General features: G+C 34.2%; 2 protein-coding genes across 2 annotated transcripts; both read left to right on the forward strand.

Annotated features, from left to right (window-relative positions):
- Positions 1-456: 456 nt before the first annotated feature.
- Positions 457-3163, forward strand: LOC116413643 (uncharacterized). The gene is made up of 4 exons (XM_031913990.2): positions 457-660; positions 1713-1817; positions 2073-2196; positions 2738-3163. The coding sequence occupies exons 1-4, from the start codon at positions 470-472 to the stop codon at positions 3032-3034; spliced, it is 717 nt and encodes a 238-aa protein (XP_031769850.2). The 5' UTR covers positions 457-469; the 3' UTR covers positions 3035-3163.
- A 6564-nt stretch (positions 3164-9727) lies between these two features.
- LOC116413645 (uncharacterized) lies at positions 9728-12172 on the forward strand. The gene is made up of 4 exons (XM_031914011.2): positions 9728-9935; positions 10366-10467; positions 10987-11110; positions 11746-12172. The coding sequence occupies exons 1-4, from the start codon at positions 9751-9753 to the stop codon at positions 12046-12048; spliced, it is 714 nt and encodes a 237-aa protein (XP_031769871.2). The 5' UTR covers positions 9728-9750; the 3' UTR covers positions 12049-12172.
- Positions 12173-12567: the final 395 nt, after the last annotated feature.

Consider the following 12567-nt stretch of genomic DNA (forward strand, 5'->3'; position numbering starts at 1 on the left):
TTTATTGTGCAATAGACATTGCACAATAAAACTTTGTACAAATAGTGAGCTTAATGCCAAATGGCATTCTCTACAAGCTAACCATTAGGTAAAAACAAAAAGCGTATGTAGCGCAGATGTGGTGAAAAATATGTGACAATTATATATTTAATATAATTATAATTTTATTGCCTTGCTATGTTTGTTATTATTTTCTATTACGTTACCGCCAATTATTTCGACTTCATCCAGAAGTCTTATTCAGAGTGAGTATAATACTCTATGCGCAGCGTTCGTGAGTACGCTGCGCATAGAGTATCATACTATGTTATGTTTACAAGGGCTCTGCGAGCTGCGGTCCGCAGTGCGAGGCGAGACGCCCGAGTACATCTTAATGTCGGGCACGTCAAACTATTCACCATTCTAACGCACTATTATAAACAGCATTTTAATTTCTTTACTTTCATGTTTGTCCATTCCTTTTTTTTATATGAAATTATATATATTTCCAGTGGCAGAACCAGAAATGTATCGCTTCGCGTGTCTGTTGATCGTTTGCGCCAGCGCACTGGCATACGAGGTTGGGAGTGATGGAGCATCAGCGCCTGCAATTAAACCACCGCAATACAATAAATGTCTAAAGTCGCTGAGAAAAGCCGAACAAGTGCTAGCGACACATCAGTAACTTTTTTTTTTATTATTCTATTGCATTTTGAGTTTATATATAATTATATATTATAGTTTGTTAAGTCCATGGTACTGCTCATGTCTATAAGCGACAGTTACCACTTTCCATCAGGTGATCCGTCAGCTTGTTTGCCATTCTAAGTTGCATAAAAAAAATTGAGTTTGTCGAGATGAGACTTCAGCGTAAATTGGCACGTTTTGCTGCGTAAATTAAAAACTAGATTCGCCTATAAAAAAAATGAAAATCCTTTTTTTATCTGAATAAATATGTTTTCAGATTATATTACATAGAAATTTTATCGAAATCGGTTCACTAGCATAGTTTTTACTATACTAGTGTTTAAATCAAAATGAATGGTTTTGTCACAAATCAAGTGGGTGTTTTTTCCTTTTTTTTATATATAGGAGGCAAACGAGCATGCAACTCACCTGATGGTACGTGAATATCGCTACCAATAAGCACTCACAACATCATAGCAGATGTGTTGCCAGTCTTTTTTAAAAAAAAAAAGAAAGAGAATTAATTTATTTAGTGGCATACATAGACATTAGAAAAGTTAACCATAAAAACAAATTCTAGTCATTAAAAAGGCATGTGTTGGGAGTCCTTACGGCTCACCGACGCTGGTCTTCCATAAGAACACAAAGTGTGCTATGCGCAATAATGAAATTAAATAACGAACTCCAATAAGACAAATATTAGTGTTAGATAAGTATATAATATAAAACATATATGAGAAGAAGTAATATGCTCTTTTCTTGAAAGATTCAATATCGTATGTGTTCTGAACTACTGCTGTTGGGAATTGATTCCGAGAAAACGTCTGCAGAAGCGCACGATGGAGGACCGTCACTCATCCAGATGGTCGGGATAAAACTTTCACTTGCTTCTGATATTAATCTGAATAATTCTTCAGAACACTTCCCCAGATATATGCGATAAAAGACGCAAACAGACACAACGTCTACGCAATACCTTTGTGGTACAAAACTACATAATAACACATCAAGTTATTTAATATAGTTTTATTTATTTTTTATTTAAGGACCAATAAAAAAATGCCAGTGACCCATAGCGAACGTCATTATGCAATGATGCTTGGTGTACTCCAGTACGCGGCCAAACTTGCTTCCAACACCAAAAAGCCTGTGTAAGTAGCCAAATACAATTTTTTGTTTCCATGTGTTTTACTTTGTAACTACGTCTTTTATAAACCGATTTAAAAATTCTTGTTTTTTTTTTATAAAAGAATTTATTTACAGATTCGTCCCTTAGGAATTTTATCAAACTTGCCTTAGTAGTTTAGTGTGTTTACCATTCCATTATCACCCACTAAAAAAAAACTTGGCTAGCTTCTTTCTATAAAAAAGGACGGTGCTGGCACTCATTTATATCTTTATTTCAGTAATTACGATGAAGTATACCTCACGGCCGTTGATAGAGAAGTGCCCCACGCCTGGAGTGACCCTGTAAATGTCACCAAGATAATAAAGGAAGAGTTGTCTCTACTGCTGGCACGAACCAATGACGTAAGTATTTATATATCGGAGGGAAGAGAGAAGAGAGAGAGCACTATACTGCACTATACTGCCAATTATATGTACATTATCTACAAGGATTATATTTTTTAAAAAGCATAGTAGAAGGAAAGATAGAGAGCAAACGAGGAAGGGGAAGACCGAGAAATATCTAGATGGGACAGATAAAGGAAACACTAGGTATCGTGTCGTATAGGGAGGTAAAAGATATGGCATAAGATAGAGCTGGCTGGAAGAGAATACACGAATTAGTTGCACCGATAAGAGAAAACTCTTTAGTGAAAATAGTGCAGTATTATATTGGTAAACGCTGGCAAGTTAGTAATGTGGAGTAAGCGTGTAAGGATGAATTTCCATAGGTATTTTTTTTTATGAAAATGGTGAAATGAATATAGAATATCTTGATTTCCATTGGCGTTTTCCCCCCATCTTCCTCCCCCTCTGGGAGGGAATACATATTAGTTTGTTTACATTTTCATAAATTTATGTTAAAACAGATTATTAAGTTATTTATGACTAATTATATTTTCAGATAAGAGATTTGATAGACTCCGTGTGTAACGACAAATCCAAGGTGCGCACCAGTGATTGCAACTACTTGGTTGATTTAATCGTTAAAGAACACTCTAAGAGATATAATACAGCCGCAAAAATTGTGCTGACCCTCGGGCCACTCTCCGACTTCTATTTGAACAGCAATGCAGCTTTCGAGCGTGCCGCAAAAAATCATAGCATCGTTCCCCTACTCTTGTCTGGATATAAAAAAGAATTTGTGAACGTACTTCCTAAACTGACCGATGTCTATAATTTATTACATTTACACTCTTAAAAAGATAAAAACGCTCGCAAGATCGTCATTTAAAACGTGTTATTGTCTTTTATTCTAAACTGCCGGCATCCATATCTACATGAAATTAAACTAAATGATTTTATTTGAATTATAACTGCTTAAAATGAAGTATACCATTTGTATCATTTAATCTAAACCTAACCTATCAATATTGTGTACTTTAATAAGTACACAAATAAATAATAAAGGGTAAATATAATTATTTACCCTTTATTGCATCACTAAAAAATTATACAAAAATAAATATATATTGTACTTATGAAGTACATATAAAACATTTTTTCCAGACAACCTTTGGATAGAGGGGAAAAGAAAAAAAAAACAGTAGTTATTTGAAGCTAGATAAGTAACTAATGAAGAAAAAAAGAAAAACACTCATATTAATAAAACATACGCCGTGCACGCCTTACATCTAAGTATTTATAATAGTATATGTTATATAAATAAATATATAAAATACATAATCATCATCATTTCAACCATTGTCCGTCCACTGCTTCTACTCCAGCCTCCCCTACCTCCACGCGGTTCCCCCTGGAAACTATCATGGTAAATTCCAGATGAATTCATCATGATGGGCTAACTGGCCTGTTTTCATTCTCATCTATCACCCTTCACTGGTGCTCCGCCAGCGTATCCCGTTAGCGCAGGCGGGGTTACCATACCATTTTCACCCATAAAAAAAATACGACTACGAGTGGGGGGAAGGGATTGTTAGTAATACGGGCTACTAGTCCCATTGCTAGCAATAATCCTGTTAGGTCGACCTCCGTGTGGTCTCCCTGGAAACTATCGTGCTATGTAGGGGGATCGTCCTACACTGCGTTTACATACATACATAAAATAATATACAAAATACATACCATCCTTGTGGTAGGTACAAGAAAAAAACTAAATATTAAACCTTTAAATATATTGATTAACTTTTATATTTATATTGTTAGTAGAATTATCGCTCGTACCCTACAAAGGACCCAATGTTGATACACTGATAAGTAGATTACCAAGAAATCAATTCTATGCTACGTTTCAATCCATTTTTCTTCGGGGAAAACATTCAATTTCACTATCAGAATACTCATTTAAAAGACGCAAAAAAATCTCAATTTCCTTGTATAGACGACATATTTCGAGAGTGAATTTATTTTTCGGATAATACTCGTTTCGTATCAGCCGTTAACCGTCCACTGCTGAACATAGGCCTCCCCTAAACCTCCCGTTTTGTCAGTACTTTGACGGGTTGACGACCGCAGTTAGGCTTTGGTGACGTTTTAAGAGGGACGCTGCTGCCCATTCCTCGCCCTCCCTTAGTCGCCTCTTACGGAACCAACGGGAAAGGAGGGGGTGGCCCATTCTATGCCGGGAACACACGTCAATACTCGTTTACACATTATAAACGTATTATAAGTTATATAAGCACATTACTTCAGAACGACTGCGCCTATTCGGCTTATCCATTTTTATTGTTTGTAGTTATCTAGACAAAGCTTATATAAAAGAATAATTAAATATTATGTCCCACACAAACGACTTCAATTATATTCAATTATTTTGATTTAAAAACTAAACTATTTAACCGATTTTGGTAAAATGTCTATGAGTCCAATCTGTAAGTATATACTTTCAAATAAAAAAAGAATTTTCCAAATTAGTTTATAATTGATGGAGTATGCGATGTTGGAGCGATGGTAAAGGGTGGCAGTAGGCATCATATCATAGAGTTCTTCAGAACACAATCCGTTTTTTTTTTTGATGGGTGAAAATGGTATGGTAACCCCGCCTGCGCTAACGGGATACGCTGGCGGAGCACCAGTGAAGGGTGATAGATGAGAATGAAAACAGGTCAGTTAGCCCATCATGGTGAATTCATCAGGAATTAACCATGATAGAACCGCGAGGAGGTCGACCTGGTTGGGTATATTGCTAGCAATGGGATTCTCAGTCTCCATTACTAACAATCCCTTTCCTCCCTAACACAATCCGTTATAGAATTATATCTGTCCCTTTATCTTCGCCTATTTCAGATATTATTACACTAGTTTTGACATAACGTACGACTTATTATTCTAGGAAACAGCTATTATATTCTGATTTCTTTACTAACTTCTATAAATTATCTTTTCAGTTGAGTAGTATTTTTTACTGTTTTGTTAATTTAGTAATGCTGGTGGTGAAAAAGTGGTAACATAATATATTCCAACTCTGTTACTATCATACAAAGGAATAATATATAACTGGTATACTGTCCCTTATTGTCCCTTTACAATGAACGTAAAATGTTTGATGTTATGTATATATGTTATAAGATTTTAAATAATCTAATTGATTCCCCTACAATCCTAAGTAAAATAACATTTGCTGCTTATATTCGTTTCCCCGCACGCTCCTTAGGTAAATTAGCTCTGTTTGTTCCCCCTCGTTTACGTAAAAACTATACATGTAATTCTTTTCTTCACCATTCCACCAACACTTTCAATAGAGATTTTTTTAATTAGATCCGTTTTATGTATCTGTTCATATTTTTAAAAGTAAATTAACTCAAAAACTTGTATGTTGAAATTAAATCGGCGCATTTTCTTTCTTTTTCTTCATCTTTGATACTTACCTATATATATTAGTACCTTGTAATGTCGCTAAACATGCGTGTTTCCATGGGACTTCATAAATAATATCTCTATGTTTTTAAAATACTGTTATTGACACTGTTAGGTCTATTGTTCTAAAACTGTAATGTATATTGTCGTTAATTATTTTTTAAATGCATGTTTGTTGCCATAAATAAATAAAATAAAAAAATTAAATATACAAATAATACTGACCGTGAACACACGCGGTTTGATGGCTAGCGAAATAAAATTAAAGATTACTAAATTCGCTTTCTCATTTATTTCTTGTAACACATTGACATTTACAATATCCAAATGCATTAATTTTATAATTTACTGAATTACTGAAATAATCGCAGAGACACGCTTGCTTGTTCAAACGCGATCGGATGAGAGTCGAATCGTAGACAATCCTCGTTACATTTTTTAACAGGACATAGACTATAAGAAACAGAGATCCTGTTCATTAGAAATAGATTATAATTAATTGAACTAAATATAAAAATGAGATTTAGACATGTTGAAGCAAACAATAACTATACCATAATATAATTTATTTTATTTCATATTTGTATATAATAATATAATTTAATTTATATTTGTAAATCACCGTGTCTTGGTAATCTCTTATGGACTCCCGCGATACAGGTTCGCCTAGTGCGGGCTCCAATGTACTCGCTGTTGTAAATTTCTTGTATTTAATAAATAAATAAAATAAACCATAGGTCACCAATAAAATATATAACAGTCGAATTTGTACCGGCCTGAGGAAGGGCTGATTGAGCAAAGAGGATAGGAGTGACCAATGTCACCAAAATCCAAGCAGACACCAAGGGCCGAAAGGGGTGCCGAGAGGTACAACGGGCCAACGGAGACTCGATTAGGTTAATAAAAAAGAATTTTCGAGAAAACGCTGATCGCAAATAGCCTTTTTTTGTCGTCAATCAGAAAATCCGCTGTCAACAGTTTTAAAGGTGGTGATCTTTATTTTGTTATTATGGACAGGGGGAGGGGATCAAGTCCACTAAAATAGACCCTGCGGCCTAGTATATTGTAAAATGTAAAATCAAGCAATTCGTTTGTATAATACTAAATAAATACATAGAGTTAGTTATGCATAGCGTTCATAATTTACATTTCAAATTATATGGCACTAATCGATGTAAAAAATTATACCATTTTGATAATGAAAAATTTTATAGTGATAGTAAATGGTATACCTAAGATTCATAATTTGTTATGGAAGTAATGATGCAAAGGAAAATTATTTTTATTGGTCATATATTGATAACTTTAAAATGAATATTAAACCAAATCAATAAATAATTTACTAGAGGGAGACTTTGTACAAAAGTCGATTGCTCTAGGACTCTGTCCCATTCGTGTTTCAACTGTAAAGCAGTTGTGTTTGCATAGCTGTGTTTCGGTTTGAAGGGTGGGATATGGCGTGAATTTACTGGGTACGGAGGAATAACACCTGAGTCCTCAGGAATGGCAACGCATGGGGGGTATCATGGACGAAACAGTATACTCTGTTATGTCCTTGGTACTGCTCATGTCTATAGGAGACGGTTACCACTTTCCATCAGGTGGGCCGTCAGCTTCTTTGCCATTCTAAGAGGTATAAAAAAAATCGCGTAATGTACCAGTTATTCAAAGGTAAGTATAAGATAGGATAAGATAATTTGTCATGTTAAATTGATCGCAACGGTTTCCTGGAAGGACCGTAAGGAGCTACCATCCCTGTAAGTAATAATTCTTTCCTTCCGGCCGGGCCTATATTTTAAATAAACATAGTGCTCACCTAACACGACATTACAGGAATTGCGGGTATGTTGTCGGCCTTTTTTTATAGGAATTCAAATCGAAATGGTAGCAGCGAGTGGGTCTACCATCATTAGAATAATTTAGTTTATAACTGTGTTATCAATTATTTATATATATATATATATATATATATATATATATATATATATATATATATATATATATATATATATATATATATATAATATACGACTTAGAATGGTAAACAAGCTGACGGCTCACCGGATGGAAAGTGATAACCGTCGCCTATAGACATGAGCAGTACCATGGACATAATAAAGTATACTGTTTCGCCCATTATACCCCCCATGCATTGCCATTCCTAAGGACTCAGATGTTATTCCTCTGTATATGACCACATTCAAACTGAAAGCCTATACCTAGCCCACGATGCCTTCACTGTAGTTGTATCTTCAGAATCAAAAAACAAAATACAAAAATTTTTATTTTGTTTGAAATGTTTTAGTTTAGTTTTCCTAAATAAATACTGTTTACACTATTCATCAAAATCTGGAATACAAAATTAATTTAATTGTGCTATGAACATAAACAAAAACCAAATGTCAAATTGAATATTTTGAAGTGGCAACATATTTACTAATTAATAATACATGATTATACAATATATTGGCACAAGATTTACACATATATACAATTTACAGGGTACAGAAGAATAATATCTGAGTCCTCAGGAATGGCAACGCACGGGGGGTATCATGGGCGAAACAGTATACTCTGTTATGTCCATGGTACTGCTCATATCTATTGGCGACGGTTACCACTTTCCATCAGGTGGGCCGTCAGCTTGTTTGCCATTCTAAGTTGCATAAAAAAAAACACATTTAGGTATACCAAAAGTTACAAGCTTCTGCAATCTGAATGCACCGAAACTATATCAAATTAAATTGTAATATATAAATAATATTCAAGCAACTCTCCATCAGTACTTGGAGGATTGGTGAGTTTATAACATATTTAAATTGACATATTTTTCTTTTAATATCAATATATTTTTAACTATAATTTTTTTTTATATACAACTTAGAATGGCAAACAAGCTGACGGCCCACCTGATGGAAAGTGGTAACCGTCGCCTATAAACATGAGCAGTGCCATGGACATAACAGAGTATACTGTTTCGCCCATGATACCCCCTATGCGTTGCTATTCCTGAGGACTGAGATGTTATTCCTCTGTACCCTGTAAATTCACGCCATATCCAACCCTTCATACCGAAACACAGCCATGCAAACACAACTGCTTCACGGTAGAAACACGAATGGGACAGAGGTACCCAAGCAATCGAATTTTGTACAAAGTCTCCCTCTGGTAATATTTTTTTAAATTTAGGTACTTAACTTTAAAAAAAGGAACTAATTCTGAGTCGATTTTGAGAATTATATTTTAATTCAGTCGTTCTCATTTTAACAGATTTTTTAACAAAGTCGATGACTTTTTTATAAATTTTATAATATAATATACCTGTAATTCAGAATATTAATCTCAATCCACTTATAAAAGGAAAAGGTTCACAATTTGACTGTATTTTCAACTGATTCCCTAAAGAAGAAAGTCTTTAATGTCCGTAGTGAAGTTGACTGTATATTTTTTTTATAAATCTCCTTGTAATTGGATGGGTTTACTTTCATGTTAATCCCGGATTTCCCAATTTGTAACGTTTGAAACCTTAACTGTTCTATGGAAGGCAAAATCCTGATTGTTGTGAAGCCAATTCTGCATTCTAAATTCAAACATTGGAAATGTATGAATCTAATGTCTCCACGAATCCAGGAAAACTCGTCTTTCACCAGAATTTTGTCAATTAAGATCAATGACGACCTCCGTGCTATACGCATATTGCATTTCGTAATGAGGTCCCGGGTTTGATTTTCCGTCGGATTAATTTAGAATACGATTTTTTCTAAATTGGCTCGTGCCTAGGCGTCCTGAGTTGTACCCGTAGATATTTGTTGGCTGATATCTCATTCACTGTGTGGTCCTGGCCTACAATAGACCCCTCCTTCCTTTCCCGTGGGCGTCGTAAGAGGTGACTAAGGGAACTTAATAATCGACAGACGAACAAAAAGTCCCTCTTAAAACATCACCAAAATCTATCCTCGGTAGCCAACCTACCCGCCACTAACTGACTTGGTTTCCTCCTCACCTGTTATTCCTAACTGGTGCCCCGCCAGCATATACCAATAGCACAGGACGGGTTACCATTAAATTTTTACCCATAAAAAACAGTAATATGTATAATAAATGTTTTGTATTTCAGTTCATCATCATCAAGTAGTCATGTATAGTCCCGTGTTGCTTCTCTTCATATGCGCCGCTGCGTTGGCATTTGACGATATGGGACTAAAACCGTCGCCTAAACGACCACCGCAGTACTTCCAAGCGTTGAACTTGGTCAGGAAGGCCGAAAGATTGCTGGAGGCGCACCAGTAACGTCAATTTTATATCTTACTAGTAATCCGACCTGGTTTCGCACGAGAAGATAGAATTTTCGAAAATAATGTATAACCTATGTTACTCCCTGATTATGTAGTTTTCTATAGCTGAAAGAATTTTTAAAATCAGTTGAGTAGTTTTTGAATTTATTCTTTACAAATAAACATTTTTTTTTTTCAATGTGCTCTACCTAAAGATTGTTTGGAAGACATTGTTTAGCGATATGGCCGCCTTTTGTATCACTTCTCATTAAAATTTACTGCATTTATTATTTTTAATTGATGCAATAAAGTGTAAATAAATCAAATTTTTTCTCTATATGATATTACTATGGTTTCTAGTCTAAACTTTAAACTCTAATGTAAAACTTTTGAAATATATTTACATTTTCAAGTCACGCCTAATACAATTGCTTTATTTTAGGACTAATGTAAAACTGCCCGTGTACCATAGTCACCGCCAATATGCTCTGCTAGTAGGCGTAATGGACGATGCAGCTAAATCGGTAGCAGCGAAGTGTACTCGGTAAGTTGTTAACATTTACATAAAAAAAGGCTTTGAATAAGGTCCTCACTTCATACCACGTTTGCGACTCCACCGCCAAAGTTCTTGTATGGTATGAATTATCCGTCTGATGAAATTCATTTGAAAATAAATTAAAATTTAAAAAGTCCTAATCCATTAATATTTTTATTTCGGTAATTTATTATGTGCCAAAGCTGTTATGCCATGTAGTCCTGGCATTCAGTGGGCCATTCCTTTCTTTTCCGTGGGTGTCGTAAGAGGCTACCAATAGATCTTAAAGGTCAAGGGATTAGTCATAAAACATCACCAAAACTTAATTGTGGTTGCCAACCCAGCAACTACTGGAAAAACAAAACCTCCCTTATTGGGGAAACCTATGTTAAGCAGTGAACAATTAACGGCTGATATAATTTATAATGATGATATTTCTCTGTTACTTCGATAAAGTCCTGTCAAAATTATTATAAAAAAAGAAAAAAAAAATAGATACATATAATATTTCCGAATGTTTTATTTTAGGAACGTGACCGCGGAATACTACAAGTCTGTTGAAAAAGCAGTGCCTATATCTTGGAATAATCCTGTACAAGTGTCCAAGAACATGAAGAAATTCTTAGACGTGGTTCATGAAAAAACTGATGATGTAAGCATCAATTTTTTTGTATCATGTTAATAGTATTGTTTAAGTATACTTAAACGGACGTACTTGACTGCGATCCGGAGTTCCCAACATCGAATCTCCGACTAAACCTCTGAATATAATAATATATATAATTATTTGGATTATTAAAAAATTACTGTCACTTGCTTAGCTATACCTATTTTAGCTGCTAAAGTGTTTTTTCTTTTCCTTTCCGCTAATTTATCAATATGAAAGACAGTAACAATATAGCCTAATAGATTTATGAGACGTTTCAGTTTTTATTAATAATATATATATATATATATATATATATATATATATATATATATATATATATTAATATATAGCGAATGCGGCAGGAAACTTTTGATACCAAAGGATTGATTCCTTCACACGAATACTAGGAGTATAGTCTGTTTCAACTAAACCCAATGAATATTTTCATTATGTTCTACAAACGAATAATTGACCCGATCATAACACGTCCTGCTAATATCCTGCCGGTCTGATAATAAAAATAATAGATAGTTTTGATTTATTATAAATTTCTTTCAAAGAGTCTATCTCTATGATAATTTCAACAAAACTAAGTTACCTTTTTATTAAACTCTAATGGTACCTACTTTTTTTTTCAGTTCAGAGACCTTGTGGATTCGGTATGCAAAAAACAAACTGGTGCTCGTACGAATGACTGCAATTACTTAGTTGAGTTACTGGTACACGACAACCCTAAAAGGTACGCCGTGCCCGCGGCACTTATCCTCGAAATGGAGCCACTTAGTGGATTCTACCTTCAGAACAGCATTGTTTTGCAGCAAGCTGCAGACTCAAACGGCATGATCCGTTTGTTGTTGAAAGACTATCCAAACAAATTTATAAACATTCTGCCACAAATGGGCCTGGTATTCAGGAAGCTTTTTAAATATCCTCCTTGTTAAATAAAAATTATGTTATTGAAAATTGATATTTACTATTGGAAACAAAATTGAATCCATTTATTTTGGCACAATAATAAAAAATTACTAATTCGGTTTTTATTTAGAAATAAATCGCTGAAATTAATATATTGTTTTATTTAAAAAAAAAACTCATATTTACCTAAAATTTAAGCAAAACTTAATACTGGTTTACATTTAAAAAAGTATTATAATAAACATAGATAAAGTATAATGCACTCATAAGGTATGTTCTTCAATTGAACATTTGAAATTTACTTGATAAAGTGCAGACTACATCATATAAAAGACATATAATTTCGTTTTGAAATAATAAATAATAAAAATAAATTTGCGAATTACAAAATGGGCTTTTCTTGTTTTTTTTTTATACCACAAACAGCAAACACGCATACAGCCCTTGTGATGGTAAACGATTACTGCAAAATGTGGACGCCTGCAACACTATGAGTATCACGTGCGCTTTGTCGACTCTGAAGAAAAATTAATAAGATGACATGA

Source organism: Galleria mellonella, unplaced genomic scaffold (assembly GCF_026898425.1).
Source record: "Galleria mellonella isolate WM207_F2 unplaced genomic scaffold, CSIRO_AGI_GalMel_v1 utg515, whole genome shotgun sequence".
NCBI classification, from domain to species: Eukaryota; Metazoa; Arthropoda; class Insecta; order Lepidoptera; family Pyralidae; genus Galleria; species Galleria mellonella.

Coding starts and splice junctions, on each gene's coding strand:
- LOC116413643 (XM_031913990.2), top strand. CDS start 470: ATGAAATTATATATATTTCCAGTGGCAGAACCAGAAATGTATCGCTTC. Junction 1,818..2,072: donor TCCAACACCAAAAAGCCTGT/GTAAGTAGCCAA, acceptor TCTTTATTTCAG/TAATTACGATGAAGTATACC. Junction 2,197..2,737: donor TGCTGGCACGAACCAATGAC/GTAAGTATTTAT, acceptor TTATATTTTCAG/ATAAGAGATTTGATAGACTC.
- LOC116413645 (XM_031914011.2), top strand. CDS start 9,751: ATGTTTTGTATTTCAGTTCATCATCATCAAGTAGTCATGTATAGTCCC. Junction 9,936..10,365: donor AGATTGCTGGAGGCGCACCA/GTAACGTCAATT, acceptor GCTTTATTTTAG/GACTAATGTAAAACTGCCCG. Junction 10,468..10,986: donor GTAGCAGCGAAGTGTACTCG/GTAAGTTGTTAA, acceptor GTTTTATTTTAG/GAACGTGACCGCGGAATACT.